General features: G+C 44.4%; 1 protein-coding gene and 1 long non-coding RNA gene across 2 annotated transcripts in view; one reads left to right on the plus strand and one right to left on the minus strand.

Moving 5' to 3' along the window:
* Positions 1 to 1,177: 1,177 nt before the first annotated feature.
* The window catches only part of slc14a2 (solute carrier family 14 member 2), a 28,568-nt gene continuing 10,783 nt past the window's right edge, over positions 1,178 to 18,962 (plus strand). Inside the window, exons 1-4 of the mRNA XM_061906374.1 lie at positions 1,178 to 1,364; positions 1,925 to 2,101; positions 12,961 to 13,150; positions 13,240 to 13,368. Of these exons, the coding sequence (XP_061762358.1) occupies positions 1,981 to 2,101; positions 12,961 to 13,150; positions 13,240 to 13,368 (440 nt within the window). The 5' untranslated portion in view covers positions 1,178 to 1,364; positions 1,925 to 1,980. The remainder of the gene's footprint in view (positions 1,365 to 1,924; positions 2,102 to 12,960; positions 13,151 to 13,239; positions 13,369 to 18,962) is intronic.
* LOC133556450 (uncharacterized) lies at positions 11,656 to 13,203 on the minus strand. Its single transcript, XR_009807523.1, has 3 exons — positions 12,931 to 13,203; positions 12,589 to 12,741; positions 11,656 to 12,485 (listed from the first exon to the last, which is right to left on the minus strand). It is a non-coding gene; the product is annotated as an uncharacterized LOC133556450 (long non-coding RNA).

Below are 18,962 nucleotides of genomic sequence, written 5' to 3' on the forward strand. Positions count from 1 at the left end.
GCAACATCTGTAAGTGCAAGTTAAAACTCTGCTATACAAAGCAAAACCCATTCATCAACAATACCAAGGAACGGCGCTGGCTTTGCTGGACCCGAGCTAATCTAAGATGGACTGATGTAAAGTGGAAAAGTGTTCTGCGGTCTGACGAGTTCTTATTTCAAATTACATTTGGAAACTGTGGACGTGGTGTCCTCTGGAAAAAAGAGGAAAATAACTATCCGGATTGTTATAAGCGCAAAATTCAAAAGCCAGCATCTGTGATGGTATGGGATGTGTATTAGTGCCCAAGGCATGGGTAACTTACACATCTGGGAAGGCACCATTAATGCTGAATGGTCCAAACAGGTTTTGGAGCAACATATGTTGTCATCCAAGAAACGTTATCATGGACGCCCCTGCTTATTTCAGTAAGACAATGCCAAGCCACGTGTTACAAAAGCGTGGTTTTGTAGTAAAAGAGTGTGGGTACTTTCCTGGCCCGCCTGAAGTCCAGACCTGTCTCCCTTCCAAAATGTGTGGTACATTATGAAGCGTAAAATACGACAGCGGAGACCCCGGACTGTTGAACGACTAAAGCTCTACAGAAAACAAGAATGGGAAAGAATTCCACTTTCAAAGCTTCAACAATTAGTTTCCTCAGTTCCCAAACGTTATATTAAGTGTTGTTAAAAGAAAAGGTGATGTCACACTGTGGTGAACATGCCCTTTCCCAACTACTTTGGCACATTATTTTATTTATTTATTTGTTTTTTTTAATTTGTTGCTTTAAATGCAGTTGGTTTTCGGTTTGGGACAGACTTTTTTAGCCCAATACGGCCCTTGAGTCAAACATTTTTGACATCCCTGCTTTAATTTAAAGGTAAATAATAGGTATGATATGTGTGCTTTCAACCAGAAAGGCTCGGGTTGCCTTCAATCTTACCCAACATAACATTCAATCTAGATTTGAAGATCTATGTGAACATATTACATAGTATGAGTCATTCACTTTTCAGGGAGACACTACAGTAAGAATGGATTGATGTTTCACACCTGCTTTGCAGCGTCAATTTGGGACAGAATGTAACCGAGCAAAAATTGTTTTTTTTGACGGAGATGACGGCACGAAGAAGGAAACACTTCAAGAAAAAAAAAGAAAAAAAAAATTCCTCTAGCAGTCATGGGCTCTCATAAATCATAACCCGCTTGAAGTGACTTGGGTGAGGCAGACATATGATGAACTTGACAGGAGAAGTAAAGGTGGGTGGAGGGAGTGGGACTTCCCTTTTAAAGGCCGGGCTTTAAAAGTCTTTTCTTGAAGAATCATCAGCAAGCCATGCAGATGTTGACCATTTGAACATATGCCAGGACTACTTCTTACAAAGGTAAGAGAAGGAAGATAATCAAATATATGCAAAATTCCAACAATAAGTTAAAATGAAATCATTCTGTATTTTAGAGAATATCTTTATTATTGACATATCAACAAAACAGTAAATAACTGTATTTTTGTGTTGAGCAATAATTTTTTTTTGTTTCAAAAAGTCAGCCTTTAAAGAGGTGTGGTGCATGTTGGTCTGCAGGGGAGCAGTCATCTTAATGTAATTATGGTTTAATATAGCCATAATTTTATCAAATGTATTTAAAATCAACAAAGTCCTGCCATTTCAACAATGTTGAACTTATTACATTCATACCTATCAGTTTCAATTAAATTGTGCTTTGCTGGCGTTTTTAAATTATGTATTTGTGCAGGTGTACTACCTTTTTATGATTTATTTTCTATGAGAGTAAAGCGGGGCAATTATCCAAGGACAGATCACATGTGAATAGCGTGAGGTTACGAAGGAATCTCCTCATCAGCCAACCACACGACATACTCCTAAATCTTGATTCTGAGTGTGTTTTGAAATGACAAGGCAGCAGATTTCTATTGATTCTACAGGAACTGCAACCTCTCATGGCCAACTCCAACCTGAAGACTCAAAACAATGAGAAGGGATGGTGAGGTCGCCATGCAGACGACCCGAACCACATGCCTGTCGCAGGGCTAAGGCCCATTTCCTGAAGGGGGTCTCATACTTCGCTGGAGACATGCCACTGTTTGCCAAATGGATGGAAAGTAAGTTTCACCCTAATCATTAACAGTAAAGAAAAAAATGTTTACACAGTTAAGCAAAACCACTGTGCAGATTTTGCCTAGTGGCAGAGGGGTTAGTGCGTCTGCCTCACAATACGAAGGTCCTGCAGTCCTGGGTTCAAATCCAGGCTCGGGATCTTTCTGTGTGGAGTTTGCATGTTCTCCCCGTGAATGCGTGGGTTCCCTCCGGGTACTCCGGCTTCCTCCCACTTCCAAAGACATGCACCTGGGGATAGGTTGATTGGCAACACTACATTTGCCCTAGTGTGTGAATGTGAGTGTGAATGTTGTCTGTCTATCTGTGTTGGCCCTGCGATGAGGTGGCGACTTGTCCAGGGTGTACCCCGCCTTCCGCCCGATCGTAGCTGAGATAGGCGCCAGCGCCCCCCGCGACCCCGAAAGGGAATAAGCGGTAGAAAATGGATGGATGGATGGATAGGCGTAGACTCTGCTTCAAAGTTTTTATGCAAAATATTCCACACAATGCTCGACACACACCTTCCCATCTTGCAGACGTGATGTGAATGACATACTTGGGCCTGATCCAGGTAGACGATGTCATGACGAGGGTTTTTTCGCAGCTTACTGCAAGGATTGTTTTCCTAGAATGCACACTGACTTTTCCGGACAACAGTAGAAGGTAGGAACATTATTTAATCTTGGCTATCAAAAAAAGGAACAAACAAAAAGGCGCATGAGGCGAAAACACAACTTGATAGAACTATGGACAAGGAACAAAACACACTTAACTGTGGCTTGAATAAGCAAAACTTACTTGGCAGGAAAACGAGCAGCATGAACTATGGTGGGAAAACTAACAAAAACTGTCAAAACAGGGCATTGTCACTGTCTTGCTAGAACACTGATGACATCTATTAAACAAGACAAACGGCCTTGATGGTGGGTCGCCAGACCAAGTGTCCCTGAATCCAGCGAGGGAGAGTCAGGTGACGGCGACGTGTTTAACGGCGCTGCACCTGGCGAGGTGGGCGAACCGGGAACGGCCGACGGGGAAGTGGGCGCACTTGGCGTGGCGGACGACCAGAGATTGGCCACATCCGTGGCCGATGAGGAGGTGGGTGCACTTGGCGTGGTGGACGACCAGGGAACGGCTACATCCGTGGCCAACGGGTAGGTGGGCGTGTCGTCGTCGAGGCAGGTGGAGAGCCAGCAGGCGGCGTGGAGGCAAGCGTGGAAGCAGCAGGCGGTGCTTGGCATGGGGCAGCTACTGGCGCTTGGTGAGGGGCAGCTACAACTGGCGGCATTTGGTGTCGTGGAGCTCCGACTGGCGGCACCTGGCGTGGTGGAACTTGGCGTGGTACTTGGACGGGTGCTAGCCTTGGAGCTGCTAGGGTCGTAGGTGTCGCTAGCCTTGGATTTGGTGGATGTGGCCTCGCAGGGGGTTGGGGCTTGGCACGCCGAAGAACCGGTGGTGTTGGCCAGGACGGAGATTGTTGCCTGGCTTGGCGCAGCTTAGCCACCCCACTAGCACAGCTCCCTGCCCTAGACCCCCCCCCTCAAGGAGCGGATACCAGACGCACTCCCTGTGGTCTGGAACCATCTTTAGGGGTGGGTGAAGGGAGGACAGAAGAAGGGTAGACTCCTCCCCTTTAAATCGTCCAAAAAGTATTTCTCTATCAGAGGACCAGAGGAAAAAGTCTGTGACGTGGGTGGGGCTTGGAAATTCGGAAGTGACTGTGACTGACTGGCTCTGATTTTCAAAAACATATCTTAATAATGTTCTATTTTTGTCATGGTATTAGAGTCTTTTGGGGTGACTGATAAAGAAAAGCACAATTCAGAAAAAAAAATCCTGGTACATGACGTTATTACCAGGCGGCAGAGTGACATCAGGGCACGGCCAGGCTGTCTGCAGCTTGTTTCGGCCTGGAGGAAGAGGAGTTTGCGAGAACGACGCATCTTGCCGGCTCGGAAAAGCCTTACCTGATGGCTTCCATCTCCGTTTAAGCATTAGGTACTTTTTTTTACCTGCACACTGCCACCCGCTGTCTTCTGCATATTGTAATCACAACAAACCATAATTAGCTGAATGTAATTTGGTTGCAACAACTGTTCTAATACATCGATTATTTGGTTGATGTTAAGTTGCTTCAATTAATTGTTAAATGAGTGTGAGTCAAAAAGGAATAAAATCCAGACTGCGTGGAGCGTGCAGAACATTAGATATGTGGACATAATTTCTGTATAACCGCTTCAAAAGAGCGCACAATAGAGCTGTGGCATGTGAGAGAAATTATTTGGATTTATTTTTAATGCATCTCAAAAGTGCTATTTCAATGTTGATGATTTTCATTTATTCATTCAATCAATCAATCAATGTTTATTTATATAGCCCTAAATCACATATGTCTCAAAGCCACTACGACTACGACATCCTCGGAAGAACCCACATAAGGGCAAGGAAAACTCACACCCAGTGGGCAAGGACAAATTCACACCCAGTGGGACGCCAGTGACAATAATGACTATGAGAACCTTGGAGAGGACCTCAAATGTGGACATTTCATTAAGACACGCCTCCAGCTGACTACAGTCAGCATGTTGGTCAGCTTTAGGGGCATGTAGAGTTGGGTGTCATCAGCATAACAGTGAAAGCTAACACCGTATTTGCGTATTACGTCACCCAGCGACAGCATGTAGATGCTGAGAGTGCAGGGCCAAGGACCGAACCCTGGGGAACGCCACACGTTACCTTAACATAGTCCGAGGTCACACTGTTATGGGAGACGCACTGCATCCTGTCAGTAAGATAAGAGTTAAACCAAGACAGGGCTAAGTCTGACTTACGCTCTAATAAAATATTATGATTGACGGTATCGAAAGCAGCGCTAAGATCGAAGAGCAGCAACATAGATGACGCATCAGAATCCATTGTTAGCAATAGATCATCAGTCCTTTTTACGAGGGCTGTCTCCATACAGTGATTTGCCCTGAAACCGGATTGAAAGGTTTCACATAGAATGTTAGACGCTAAGTGTTCATTTAGCTGCTCTGCAACAATTTTTTTGAGGATTTTCGAAATAAAGGGAAGGTGAGACACCGGTCAGTAGTTTAGCCATGAGGTCAGGATCGAGGTTAGGTCTTTTAAGGAGAGGATGAATAACCGCGTTTTTGAATGCTAGGGGAACAGTGCCCGAGGAAAGTGCTAAGTTTATAATATTTAGCACTGATGGACCTAATAATACAAAGAGCTCCTTGATAAGTTTCCCAGGAAGTGGGTCAAGTAAACATGTTTGTTTTATTCCATTTACACGTTGTAACAATTCTTCTAATGTTATTTCATCAAAACGAGATAAACTATTTTGGATATTTGCAGTATCCGCCGTATATACAGTCGTATCTGTGTTAATATAATCCAGTTGTAGCTGGGACGCATTGTCTTTAATCTCCTTTCTAATAAGTTTGATTTTCTTATTAAAGAACTTCATAAAGTCATCTGCCGAATGGGTGAGCTACTGGAAGGGGTCCCTTGTGGGGTTAGCGATGCTACAGTACTAAACAAAAGTTTTGGATCGTTTTTATTAAGGCGGATGAGATTTGAGTAATATTTAGTTTTAGCTAAGGTAAACATGCGTTTATAAGTTATTAAACTATCACTCCATGCTTGATGGTGCACCTGAAGTCTAGTCATGTGCCATTTGCGTTCCAGCTTTCTACATAATAATTTCTGAGCTCAAGTTTTCTTCTGTAAACCATGGCGTACGCCTTTTTGGAGTCTTTTTTAACTTCAGCGGTGCTATACTATCAATGGTTTTGCGCAGGGCGTTGTTAAAGTTGTTAGTGAGGTTATCACTAGAGCCCACATACTTTGGGAATGGTGCCATTACCGAGGGCAGTAGGCCAGCAAGAGTCGTCGTTGTGGCAGCATTAATGTTGCGGCTGCTATAGCAGTTATTATTATTATTAGCTTGCAGAACATGAGTCTGAACTTCGAATTTTATAAGGTAATGATCGGACATTACGTTAGTATACGGAAGTATCATAACTTTGGAAACGGTGATACCTCTGACAAGCACTAGGTCTATCGTATTACCGCTGCCATGCGTCGGTTCATTTATTACTTGTGTAAGGCCAGCTATCAATTATAGTCTGGAGCGCCACGCACGGTGGGTCCGATGGGGTATTCATATGGATATTAAAGTCCACCATTATAATTATATAATCGGCGTGCGTCACTAGATCAGCAACAAACTCTGAAAATTCACTGATAAAGTCGGAATAGGGTCTTGGGGGGCGGTAGATAACAGCTAGGCACAGAGGCAGCGGTGTGGCAGACCTCATAGAAAGCACCTTAAACGATTTATATTTATTATTTAAGTTAGGACTAAAGTTAAAGTTTTCGTTGTATAATAGTGCGACCCCCCCACACCTTTTAAGGGGGCGGGCAATATGCGCATTCGTATAGTTAGGAGGAGATGCCTCATTTATCACAAAAAAGTCGTCTGGTTTAAGCCAAGTTTCGCTACGACCGATGACGTTAAGATGGTTGTCTCTAATGACCTCATTAACTAATAACGTTTTGGGAGACAATGATCTGATGTTTAGAAAGCCCATATTATAGGTAGTGGGCTGTTTTAAGGAGTTTTTGATAAAATTACCCGTAGTAGCAATATTAATAATGTTGCGTTTATTATGCGCAGTGCACTTAAAATAATTACGACCATATCTAGGAAATGATATGACATGAATTTTCAGATTGTCTACTTGGTGCTGCGATAAACTAAACGCATCATAATTTGCCACCTCAGTAGAACGCATGTCTAACTCTGACATAGTCATAGCAGAAAAAACATGTGAGTTGTGTATTATTCTAAGAAAATTGCTGTGTGTACAGGGATTATCCTGTCTGACGCTGGCTAGTTCTAACTTAACTGACTCCATACCCAGGCTAGCAGGCCCTGTAATTGCCTGTGACCGGGCTTGCTCTAGTGCAGTTAGTCAAATGTGGCTCAATGCAAAATCTATGTTCCGAGACAAGAGGATAGCACCTTCTTGGTTAGGGTGAAGGCCGTCTCTCCTCAGCAAGCCAGGTTTGCCCCAGAAAGAGGGCCAATTATCAATAAACGTAAATCCCTGTTGTCTACAGAAACTATCCAGCCACTTGTTAAGAGAGACTACTCTGCTATATCTCTCATCATTGCCTCTCCCAGGCAGGGGGCCAGAGACAATTACTCGATGCCTGGACATCTTTCTAGCGAGATTACAAGCCCTGGCTACGTTTCTCTTTGTAATCTCTGATTGTCTCATCCTAACGTCATTGGAGCCAACGTGTATAACTATGTTCGCATAACTAGTGGTGCGGTTAGCCTGTCGTACGTGTTTACTAGGCCTGTTGCGAGTTAGCTCCCTAAGATTAGCTTCAAAGTCAGGTGCTCTGCCCCCGGGAATACACTTAATTGTGGCTGGTTTGCTAAGCTTTATGTTTCGGGTGATGGAGTCCCCTATGACTAAAGTGTGGTGCCCAATAGACTGGGGTGTAGGACTAGCTAAAGGGCTAAATCTGTTATGCGTCCCAACCGGTACACCGTAGCTTGTAGGCCGCTTAGGGCTGCTACAAGCTGGGCTAGTCAGCTCGCTAAAGCTAACGCTAGCAGATGTGTCCGCAACATCTAAAGTTATGAAATTACACTGCTCTAACTGGCGGACACGGCTCTCTAGCAGAGCCAACCTATCCATGAGTAAGGTGCACGAAGCGCAGGAAGTCATAGTCACAGAACCTTCTCTCGACGAGTCAAGTGCCAGCTGTCTTCGGGAAGTGATGGTCACGGTGGCGGGGGTGTAGCTTCCTTCAGACCGCCGCTGCCTTTCTCCGCTAGCCTCGTTAGCTTAGCAGCTAGCTAGTTGAGGGCGGAGTGGTGAGACAGAGATCGGGTGATTTGCAAGTTAAATGGAACAATTAAATATGTTCGAGAAGTAGTAAATAAAGCTGCAAAACAGTTAAAAGCCCACAGATAGAACGATACTTAGCTTTTTTGCAACAAAAGCATTCAGTGAGCAGTCAGCGAGCAGTCATTCAAGTTCAATGGAATTTATTAGAAAACGGAGTTATATATTTGTTTCGTTCAACCATTTCCCTTAAATTATGCATTAGGCTAGGAAGTGTGCTATAACCAAGTACTCGACTGATCGAACAAACTCAGGATTAATCGTTCTTTTACCTAAAGGAGACCTATTATGCAAAACCTACTTTTCTTACCTGTTGGCAGTGAAGGGCAAGCTACTTGGAAGATGCTAAACTACAAGTTATTCTCGATTACATTTAGCTAGGTTACCCCCAGTGAGTTGTAGCCGTCCGTTTCCGACCTAGGTATGCAGTGATGTCCGACTTCAATGATTATATGACATAGATGATGTCACCACATGACCATGGCTGGAGACATAATATACAGAAACACATTTACACACTACTAGACATTGACCCATATCAACAGTGTACAAAACGGGCTAATTTCTGGCTCATTTGAAAATAAATTAAAACGCATCGGCAATTAAAACATATCTAATGTGGTAATGTCAAAATTTAAATAGCAAAAAAACACACTAAACGTGAAAAAATTAAATATTTGAACTCACAATTTGTAACACCCATTGGACGCCATATAAGCCAGTGGGACCCCTTGTAGTTGGCTGATTCGAGTGGTACTGGCGAGCATTTCCCCACTTGACCGTCAAAACAGCTGCGCTAGCTTCCGGGATTGGCCGACATCGTCTCACAAGATTTAGTTTCTCTTTAAATATCCTTATGAAAAAAGTCCTTTCAAAAATATATCTGCCACATAATCAACGTTTTGTTCTATTTCTCTGCTATCCCGGTATGGCTACGGCACAACATTAACCGCTTCCTGCTAAATTTGAAACTTGTGAATAGATACTCCCTTTAGAATGACAAGTGAGTATCCAATCACAGTCTCGTTAACAAAAGGCAACCTAGATAGGCTACTGTCAACAACTTGTCATCTTATTGGTTATCTCAACTGTCTATCCACTGTATGTGTTCTCAAATTCATCCGCTAACGGTCCCGGTGAGTAAATGTCACATTTAACGTAAGGCCATCAAGAAGACTTTACTGACAACAACTAGTAATCCTATTGGCTATCGCAATTATCTATCAACTGTATGTTCCCATTCACTTACAGTGCACAGACGGCCACATTGTTGATTCTAAATGCCTCGGGCAGATTTGGTACAGCTTGCAACATAAGCAAGTTGAATTCTGATTGGCTACAAACGCTAACTTAAAAAGAACAACACTGGAAAGAGCACAATTTGACATTTAGAGAATATGAATACTTTTAAAATATGAATACTTTTAAATATTTAGGGAAAGTAAATAAAAACATTATTTTACCTTTAATTATGATCATGATTTCTGGGTATGTTAGGCCAGCAGAGAAGGCCTTGCTGTCCCTGACGGACCACCACTGGTTGTAGCAAACTACACTACAAGCTGCAAAAGTAGCTTGCTACATCAACGCTACATATACTGTATAAATATGACCCAGTATTATATGCGTTTAGCTACAGACCCCTATTTCATAGACTTAGACTTCGTTTTTATTGTCATTCAAATTTGAACTTTACAGCACAGATAAGAACGAAATTTCGTTAGAAAAGCTCATGGTAGTGCAGGATGAAAAAAGCAATAAGGTGCACATGTAATTAAATAAATATATATATAAATAATATATAGATATATACATAAAATAAATAAATATATACAAATATATATAGATAAATAAATAGATTACTGTACAGATAAATACATTGCACTTTTTCACACGAGTCCACGTTTATGGATATGTTATATTGTCTTTTTTCTTCCAGCGAGTTAATCCATTTTGGGGGGAGTTGAGGGGATAATTTAATTATGATATGTTCAAGAGTTTTACGGCCTGAGGGAAGAAGCTGTTACAGAACTTGGAGGTTCTGCTTCGAAGGCTGCGGAACTTCTTTCTAGAGTCCAGCAGTGAAAACAGTCCTTGGTGGGGGTGGGAGGAGTCTTTGCAGATTTTCTGAGCCCTGGTCAGGCAGCGGCTTTTTCGCGATCTCCTGGATAGGAGGAAGAGGACTCCTGATGATCTTTTCCGCCGTCCTCACCACTCTCTGGAGAGACTTCCAAACCGAGGCATTGCAGGCTCCAGTCCAGACACAGATGCTGTTGGTCAGTAGGCTCTCTATAGTGGCTCTGTAGAATGTGGTGAGAATGGAGGAAGGGAGCTGTGTTCTTTTCATCAGACGCAAAAAGTGCATGCGTAGGGACCAGGTTATATTGTCAGTTATCTGCACCCCTAGGAACTTGGTGTTGCTTGCCATCTCCACCGCTGTGCCGTTGATTTAGAGTGGAGCGTGGCTGGACTGGTACTTCCTGAAGTCAACGATGATCTCCTTGGTCTTGTTGACATTCAGGACCAGGTTGTTGGTTCTGCACCAGTCAACCAGATGTTTCACCTCCTCCCTGTAGTCCATGTCATTGTTGTCACGGATGAGGCCCACCACTGTCGTGTCGTCCGCATACTTCACAATTCCGTTAGTAGTGGACCATTGGCCATTGTTTTCTCTAAGTGTATACATTCGTGTTTTTTTTATTTTTTTATCTTTAGCTTAAAGCGTCTCTCTGTGTCCGAGTCCCTCGCCTTGTCTTGCCTTTGATTAGCCAGTTCATAACGTTTTGCTCTAGCCTTAGCCAATTGTGACTCATCATACGAACACCAACAAATAATCATTGATTGTTGTCCATATGTATGGATGTTGTCATTCATTCAAGTCATTGTATTTTTTCTCCAGCCTGGATTCACAGTCCTTTTCCTCTCTTTGCAGCTTTTATGTAAGCTACCTCGCTCCACGGGTTTAAAAATAGGTAAATATTTTGTTAAAAATCAGTGAAGCTACCGCCAAGCTACTAGGAAATGTAATCAAGCTACATAGCTTTGCTACATCTAGCTTGTTAATGCCCATCACTGCCTGCTGGTACTTGTTTTTGTATATTTGATACCCCCATAAGTCCAGAAAATATATAATCAAACCATAGAGCCGTTTGGAATTTGAGTCTTTAGTGGCTTATTTTGTCTTGGTTACATCAGCTGTTTTTTCTTTAAATGGTAGATGTTTATCCAAAGAGCCATTTTTATCCAATTGTAATCCAAAGCTGTAGTCTATAAGTTTCGTATTTTACTCCGTCCTCTTGTCGTGGAGCAGACTGACTCGTACATACGCATGCATCCTCCGCTGTTGCTATTTCTACAACAAAGTAGCGTAAAGTTTTAACTTAAATCTGTCAGTAGACTCCCTATGGACGCACTAAAAACAACATGGCTGACGGGGTGGAGACGCAGTCGAAGGGGCCTCGGCCTCGAGGACGGCTTTTGTAAAGAAGACCGCCCACAAAACGGCGGTGTGGAAGTCTCTTGCTTCCGGGTTTTTTGGACCACCAACTACGGACATGACAGCTGTATTCAGGGTTTTTGAACAGTCTTTTATTTTTTCGAAAAGTTGTCCTTTTTATCCATTTCAGCCATATCAACTCCTTCACCCGCTCTCGCTCATGCTCACTCTCCACCATCAACTTCCCCTTACCGACTGCTGCCTTCAGACAAACACTCTCAGCTGTGTTATCTACGCACCTGCCGCTGATCTCGAAGCCGGCCCTGGCACACCCGCTTCGCGGCAGGTCCGCAGGCCACGCCCACCCACAGGCGCGTTCAGAAAAGATGATCAGAAAGCAATTTGAAGATGGTCTGTAAACCATAATACAAACTTTTGACTAAAGAACCGTCATTGTTATGTAGACCACAGGAAAGTGTTTTAAACGTAGAAAAAAGAACAGAACATGACCACGTTAATAAACACAAACTATCATATTAGTACGTTGACTTCTTTGCTTGGTTCATTCCATCATTTAATTCCACATACTGATGTGATAAAGGTTTTAAGTGTTGTACCTAATACAAATGTTTTAACCCTAATTTTTTTCCCTAAGGTTATTTTTTCATTTTCTATATTTTTGTTATGTGCGGTGGAGAAGGAGACGGCACATCGCTGAGCCTTAGGCGTGTTTATTAAAATAATAGAATGACGTGTGCAATAATCCAAATACGTGCGGTGTGACTTTGCGAAGCGATTATATGTCGAGTGTTACCGGGAGCTGTTTAAAGTGCGTGTTGAGGAAGGGGCGGAAGTTCAGAAGGAGCAAGGCAGGTTCGGAGGTCCTTGGGCAAGCAAGGGCAGGAGCGAGGCGTCAGAGTCCGTGTCTAGGCAAGAGGTTCAAATCCAGGAAGGCAGCAGGAAAACAGGAGAGAATCCGGGGAGACGAGACACACAGCTCGAAATCCAGGGAACGAAGAGGACCTACAGGGTGACGACACAGGACACTAGATGATGAGCACAGAGGGGAAACACAGAGAGTAAGGAAGCACATAGGCGAGGAGAGCTAGAGATGTGTAGGGCTTACTGTGCGAGACAAGTAGTTACGTTCTGGGACTGGAACGCAGGATCCACTGGCTTATGAAGGACGTTGAGCTCTCATCAGCGGCAGGTGTGTTGATCGTTGATTGAGTGAGGAGCAGGAGAGGAACTCCCGCGAGCGTGTCCAGAGGCGAGCAGGCTGTGTGACAATTTTAGTCATGCATTCATGTCATAAAGTTTACTTTTGTACATCACTTTGCTTTAAATGTGCTACGTAGAAACAATTTGAACATTCATTTGTTTTATCACTTAATTGAATTCTTTGTGGTAATGGTTTTATGTACAGCATGCTGGGGCCAGTTCCCCTCAAAATGTTACTGTAAAATACTTTTTTTTGTCTTCTTTATTGTCTTCCCAGAACAGTTTTTCTTGCTCCAATTACTGGACTGGGTTCTGCGCGGAGCTGCCCAGGTTATGTTTGTCAACAACCCCCTGAGTGGCCTCATTATTTTTGCCGGCCTCATACTGCAGAACTACTGGTGGGCACTCAACGGCTTTGTGGGGACTCTCTTCGCCACCGTCTCGGCCCTCATTCTGCGACAGAGCAGGTTGGAGCGTAGATGTTATCTCATAAGATGAACACTTTTAAGTAGCTGTACATCTTTACCTAATAATCATGCGTTATACATTCATGTAGGGGTGCCATAGCTGCAGGACTGTATGGATACAATGGAATCTTGGTGGGCTTGTTGATGGCTGTCTTCTCCAATGCAGGAAACTGGTACTGGTGGCTCCTGCTACCCAACGTCTTCATGTCCATGATGTGGTAGGGAAGAGAAAAACAGTTAAATGGAAGTGTTTTGACATCACCTAAAGCAAGGATATCAAACTCGTTTTTATTGAGGGCCACACCGCAGTTATGGCCGCCATCAGAGTTACGCTTGTAACAGCAAATAATATATGAATTTCCATCTGGATCCCATTATTAAATTGTATGAATTGTTTTAAGTAGACTGTGGATTTTACGGTAAAAATTTTACTGAAAATATAGTTGCGACAAGTTTGTGTCGCGGGGTTCTTCAGGACCGAAGAATCAGAGCAGATCTGACCACGCCCCGCCTCTCACATGTCTCCACCGTCAGTTTCAGGCCGGGCACCCGTCCGGCGGCGCTGACTTCCCCCCACACACCCACACCCCCCAGGAGGGCGAGAGAGGAAGTCCGCCACGGCCATCTGTGCGCCCGGCCTGTGGACCACCCGGAAGTTGTATGGCTGTAATGCGAGGTACCACCGGGTGATCCGTGCGTTGGCATCCTTCATCCGGTGGAGCCATTGGAGCGGTTTGTGGTCCGAACAGAGACTGAAGGCGCGCCCCAGGGGTTGTGGTCGTCATCTTTCCTCGGTCCTTGCTTGGTTGGGCGCCAATGTGACAAGTTTGTGTCGCGGGGTTCTTCAGGACCGAAGAATCAGAGCAGATCTTCCAGTTGACAATTCTTTTAATGACTGTTCACGGCTCCTGTGCATGCCCCGTTGACAGGCGGCGTGTGACCACGGCCCGCCTCTCACAGACCTCCACCGTCAGTTTCAGTCCGGGCACCCGTCCGGCCGCGCCGACCCCCCCCCCCCCACACCCCAGGAGGGCGAGAGAGGGAGCCCGCCACGGCCATCTGCGCGCCCGACCTGTGGCTGTATGGCTGTAATGCGAGGTACCACCGGGTGATCCGTGCATTGGCATCCTTCATCCAGTGGAGCCATTGAAGCGGTTTGTGGTCCGAACAGAGACTGAAGGCGCGCCCCAGCAGGTAGTAGCGGAGGGGCCCGACCGCCCATCGGCTGGCGAGGCACTCCCTCTCTACCGTACTGTACCTCGCCTCCCGGTCTGAGAGTTTCCGGCTGATGTACAAAATGGGGCGGTCGACGCCCCCCACCCGCTGGGACAACACCACCCCAGTCCCCTGCCCGATGCGTCCGCCTGCAGACAAAAGGGGATGGTGAAGTCAGGCATACACAGTACCGGTTTCTCGCAGAGTGCTGTTTTTACCTGCTCGAACGCCCGCTGGCACTGCTCCGTCCACTGGACCAGCTCTGGGGCACCCTTTCGGGTGAGGTCAGTTAGTGGGCTGGTCATGTCCGCGAACCGTGGAATGAAGCGGCGGTAATATCCCGCCAGGCCCAAAAACTGCCTCACCTCCTTTTTTGTCTTGGGGGGTGGACAGGCCGCAATCGCAGCTGTTTTGTCTACTTGTGGGTGCACCTGCCCCCCCCCAAGTGGTACCCCAGGTACTGTACCTCCCTCCGGCCAACCGCACACTTTGCCGGGTTGGTGGTGAGCCCCGCCCGCCTTAGGTACTCGAGCACCGCCCCCCACCCGCTGCATTTGCTGTTCCCAGCCGCTACTTTGGATCATGACGTCATCCAAATACGCGGCCGCGTATGCCGCGTGGGGGCGCAGCACCCGGTCCATGAGACGCTGGAACGTGGCGTGGGGCGCCGAACAAACCAAACGGCAGTGTCACGAACTGGTATAAACCTTTCGGAGTGGAGAAGGCCGTTTTTTCCTTGGACTCTGGTGATAAGGGAATCTGCCAGTAGCCCTTGGTTAAATCCAGTGTGGTGAAAAAGCGAGCAGTGCTTAGCCGATCCAGGAGCTGGTCGACCCGTGGCATTGGGTACGCGTCAAAACGTGACACCTCATTCACCTTGCGGTAATCCACACAGAAGCGTACGGAGCCATCCTTCTTTCCCACCAGAACGATTGGGCTACACCACGCGCTGTGGGATTCTTCTATCACCCCCAGTTCCAGCATGGTTTTTAACTCTTCCCGCCTCTCACTATTGTGAGAGGCGGGACCACGCCCCGCCTCTCACAATGGTGTTTTTAAATTTATAAAAATATTTTACGGTAAAATCAGTACCACTTTTTTTTTCGGCAGCTTCGTTGCCAGAATGTTTGTGTTGAACTGACATTGGATTTTACAATATTTTATTGTGAATGGAAAAACAGTACATTTTTTTAACATAAAAATAAATGTACCATCTTTCCATTTACAGTAATACATCGTTAAAAACAACCAAAGATTTTACAGTCAAAAACTTGCAGCTCAGTCAACAGAATTTTTTAACGCGAAAATAGTATTTTTTTCCAATTTACATTAATATGCTGTATAGAACAACGTAAAATGTATTGTCATTTTTATAAATTTAATGGGTATTTTGCTGTGAAGCATTTGTCTCTATTTTTATTTAGACAAAAATATGTTTGGAAAGTATCATAACATACTGAATTATTTGCAATTTTAAGCAGTACAAATATTTGTTCTGTCAAAGAGAAAGAAAATCAATTTAGTGAGAACATATGAAGTACTTTATTATTATATCCAGGGTGTTTGTGGGCCAGATTAAATGATGTCGAGGGTCAGATCTGGCCCTCGGGCCTTGAGTTTGACACCTGTGATCTAATGAATCAAGCATTTTAAAATTCAACATTTTTCTAACTTTCAGGAATGTTTGCAGTTTAAAGTTAATTCAGGACAACTTTAGATCCTTGTAGACTAGGTTTGCAATTCATAGGAGCTGTTTTGAGCATGACTGTGTGTCCTCGCACATCAGGGGTGTCCCTTTTTGTTTTTCCACCATGATGCTGATTACAATGGGCCATATTGCCATTGAAACAGAGTTTAACCAACTCACGTGGATATGCCAGCAACAAACAGTCTGCATGTCAGCTTTTTGCCATTGCTGACAAAATGTAACGATTACAGTGGAACCTTGATTTACGAACGCATCTATATGCGACCTTTTTGGTTCACGAACGTTTGCATCGCGCCAAATATGTTTCTCTGTGCGGATAATGTCTCGTTGTACGAACGCCTCAATCATTCATTTATTTTGCATGTTTGTCACAACCCTCCTCGGGTTAAGGTAATGTAACCTTTGCAAACCAGACTTCAAATCAAGGATGGCAAGTCACACAGTTGGCAACAGTTTACAAACATTTAAATCCCAAAAAGTGTCAAGAGGTGAACAAAACAGGAAGACAAAGCACCAACAATCTGTAACAGTAATAAATAAAGGCACTATTAGTATCATGTATTATATATTAATACATTTATATTCTAAATATATTTCAAAGTTGCGTGCTTTAAATAGGCCTATATATAATTAATCAAAATAAGCATATTAAAAATAATCAAAATATAAATCCTCCATTATATCAAAATACATATATTTACAATCAAAAGGTCAAACATCAAATATATCAAAGTAAAGAATTAAATGACAAAACAGATTTAGCAAAATAAATTAGCAATCAACAAAACTCATTTAACCGGTTACATCACAACATAATCTCATCATCAAAATAATCACCTCAGTAGTTGTTTGATGTATGAAGACCAAAACTCTTGGTCAGGACAGAGAACTTCCTCTGGCAGTGACAGGCAGCACACTGGCAGAAAACTGGCATTTTCCCCACTTAAATAACCCATAAGCCCGCCCACTAGCTGGGACCAATTTGACAGGGGAAATTAAGAAAACAGTTATTTTGTAAATTTAACCATAAATAACCATCAGATATCTAAAACGTATTCACATAGTACTTTTGCATTTTTAAAGCAGTCACTTTTGTCCACAGTGTATTCAGGTTTAGACAACACGACTTTCAAATGTCCAGTGTCCCTCTGCAACACCCAGCTCCTGACAATCATGGTTTGGCCCAAATTAGGCCTAATTAGTCCAAGCAGGTGTGCTCACCTACATAAAGACAACAGCCCCACCCTGACTCTTTTAGCTAGACATGGAGAGCCATGGTCAGTAACAGCTTACAATTTGTTTGTTGAGCATGCTTTCCACTGACTAAAAAAAATGTGCATGGTTTGAGAGGAAGCCAAAGGTCAAACAGTGACAGTGTGGGGTCAAACTGTCACAATGTTGCTTGAAGCCATCGGGGGCTGCTATGTTGATGGCATCCCTTCCTCGGCACGCAGGAACGGCCATTTTAAAGAGGCAGGGCCCCCCTACGTGTCATTCCGCCAAGAGTTTTAACGGTGAGCAGCACATATTGTTTATTTCCAAAATGGACTTACCTTACCGCCCGTCAGAGCTATGTCAGCCTGTCTTAGAGATCCCTTTGGGTGATGAGAAACACTTTAAATGTGTCCAAACTCTCACAGTCTTGCTTTATAGCTTTGGGTCGCCAAACAACCACTTTGAGCTTGCATTTTAGCTATTTAGCCTGTGGCTTGCGGTCCCTTTGGTTCAAGGAATTAAGGTGCTTTGTTTCCTAAATATTCCAAAGTCAACTTTATTATAAGAAAAGTGAAGAGTTTAAGTTGAAGTACCAATGATTGTCACACACACTCTTGGTGTGGTGAAATTATTCTCTGCATTTGACCCATCACCCTTGATCACCCCCTGGGAGGTGAGGGGAGCAGTGGGGAGCAGCGGTGCCGCGCCCGGGAAGCCTTTTGGTGATTTAACCCCCAATTGCAACCCTTGATGCTGAGTGCCAAGCAGGGAGGTAATGAGTCCCATTTTTATAGTCTTTGGTATGACTCGGCCGGGGTTTGAACTCACAACTTACCGATCTCTGGGCGGACCCTCTAACCACTAGGCCACTGTGTATGTGACAACAGAAAATCAGCCACCAAGTGGTACTGCCAGAGAGGGGTCAGCAGATACTAAAGCGCATAGTGCAAAGACTTTCTGCACCGTCAGTTGCTCCAAACTTCATGTGACCTTCCAATTAGCCCACGACAGTACGCAGAGAGCTTCATGGAATGGGTTTCCATGGCCGAGCAGCTGCATGTAAGCCATACATCACCAAGGAAATACGCAAAGCGTGGGATGACGTGACGTAACGCACATCGCGACTGGACTCTAGAGCAGTGGAGACGCGTTCTCTAGAGTGATAAATCACGCTTTTCCATTTGGCAATCTGATGGACGAGTCTGGGTTTGGAGGTTGCCAGGAGAACGCAACATTTCGGACTGCATTGTGCCAAGTATGAAATTTGGTGGAGGAGGAATTGTGGTGTGGGGTTGTTTTTCAGGAGTTGGGCTTGGCCCCTTAGCTCCAGTGAAAGGAACTTTGAATGCTTCAGTATACCAAAACATTTTGGACAACTCCATGGGATGGCTCTTCAAGTTAATATGTGAGTAAGGGCAGGTTCCCAAATACTTTTGGCAATATATATATATTATGGTGGGAGAGGGGTTAGTGCGTCTGCTTCACAATACGAAGGTTCTGAGTAGTCCTGGGTTCAATCCCAGGCTCGGGATCTTTCTGTGTAGAGTTTGCATGTTTTCCCCGCGACTGCGTGGGTTCCCTCCGGGTACTCCGGCTTCCTTCCACCTCCAAAAAGATGCACCTGGGGATAGGTTGATTGGCAACACTAAATTGGCCCTAGGGTGTGAATGTTGT

The sequence above is a fragment of the Nerophis ophidion genome, linkage group LG07 (assembly GCF_033978795.1).
Source record: "Nerophis ophidion isolate RoL-2023_Sa linkage group LG07, RoL_Noph_v1.0, whole genome shotgun sequence".
NCBI lineage: Eukaryota > Metazoa > Chordata > Actinopteri > Syngnathiformes > Syngnathidae > Nerophis > Nerophis ophidion.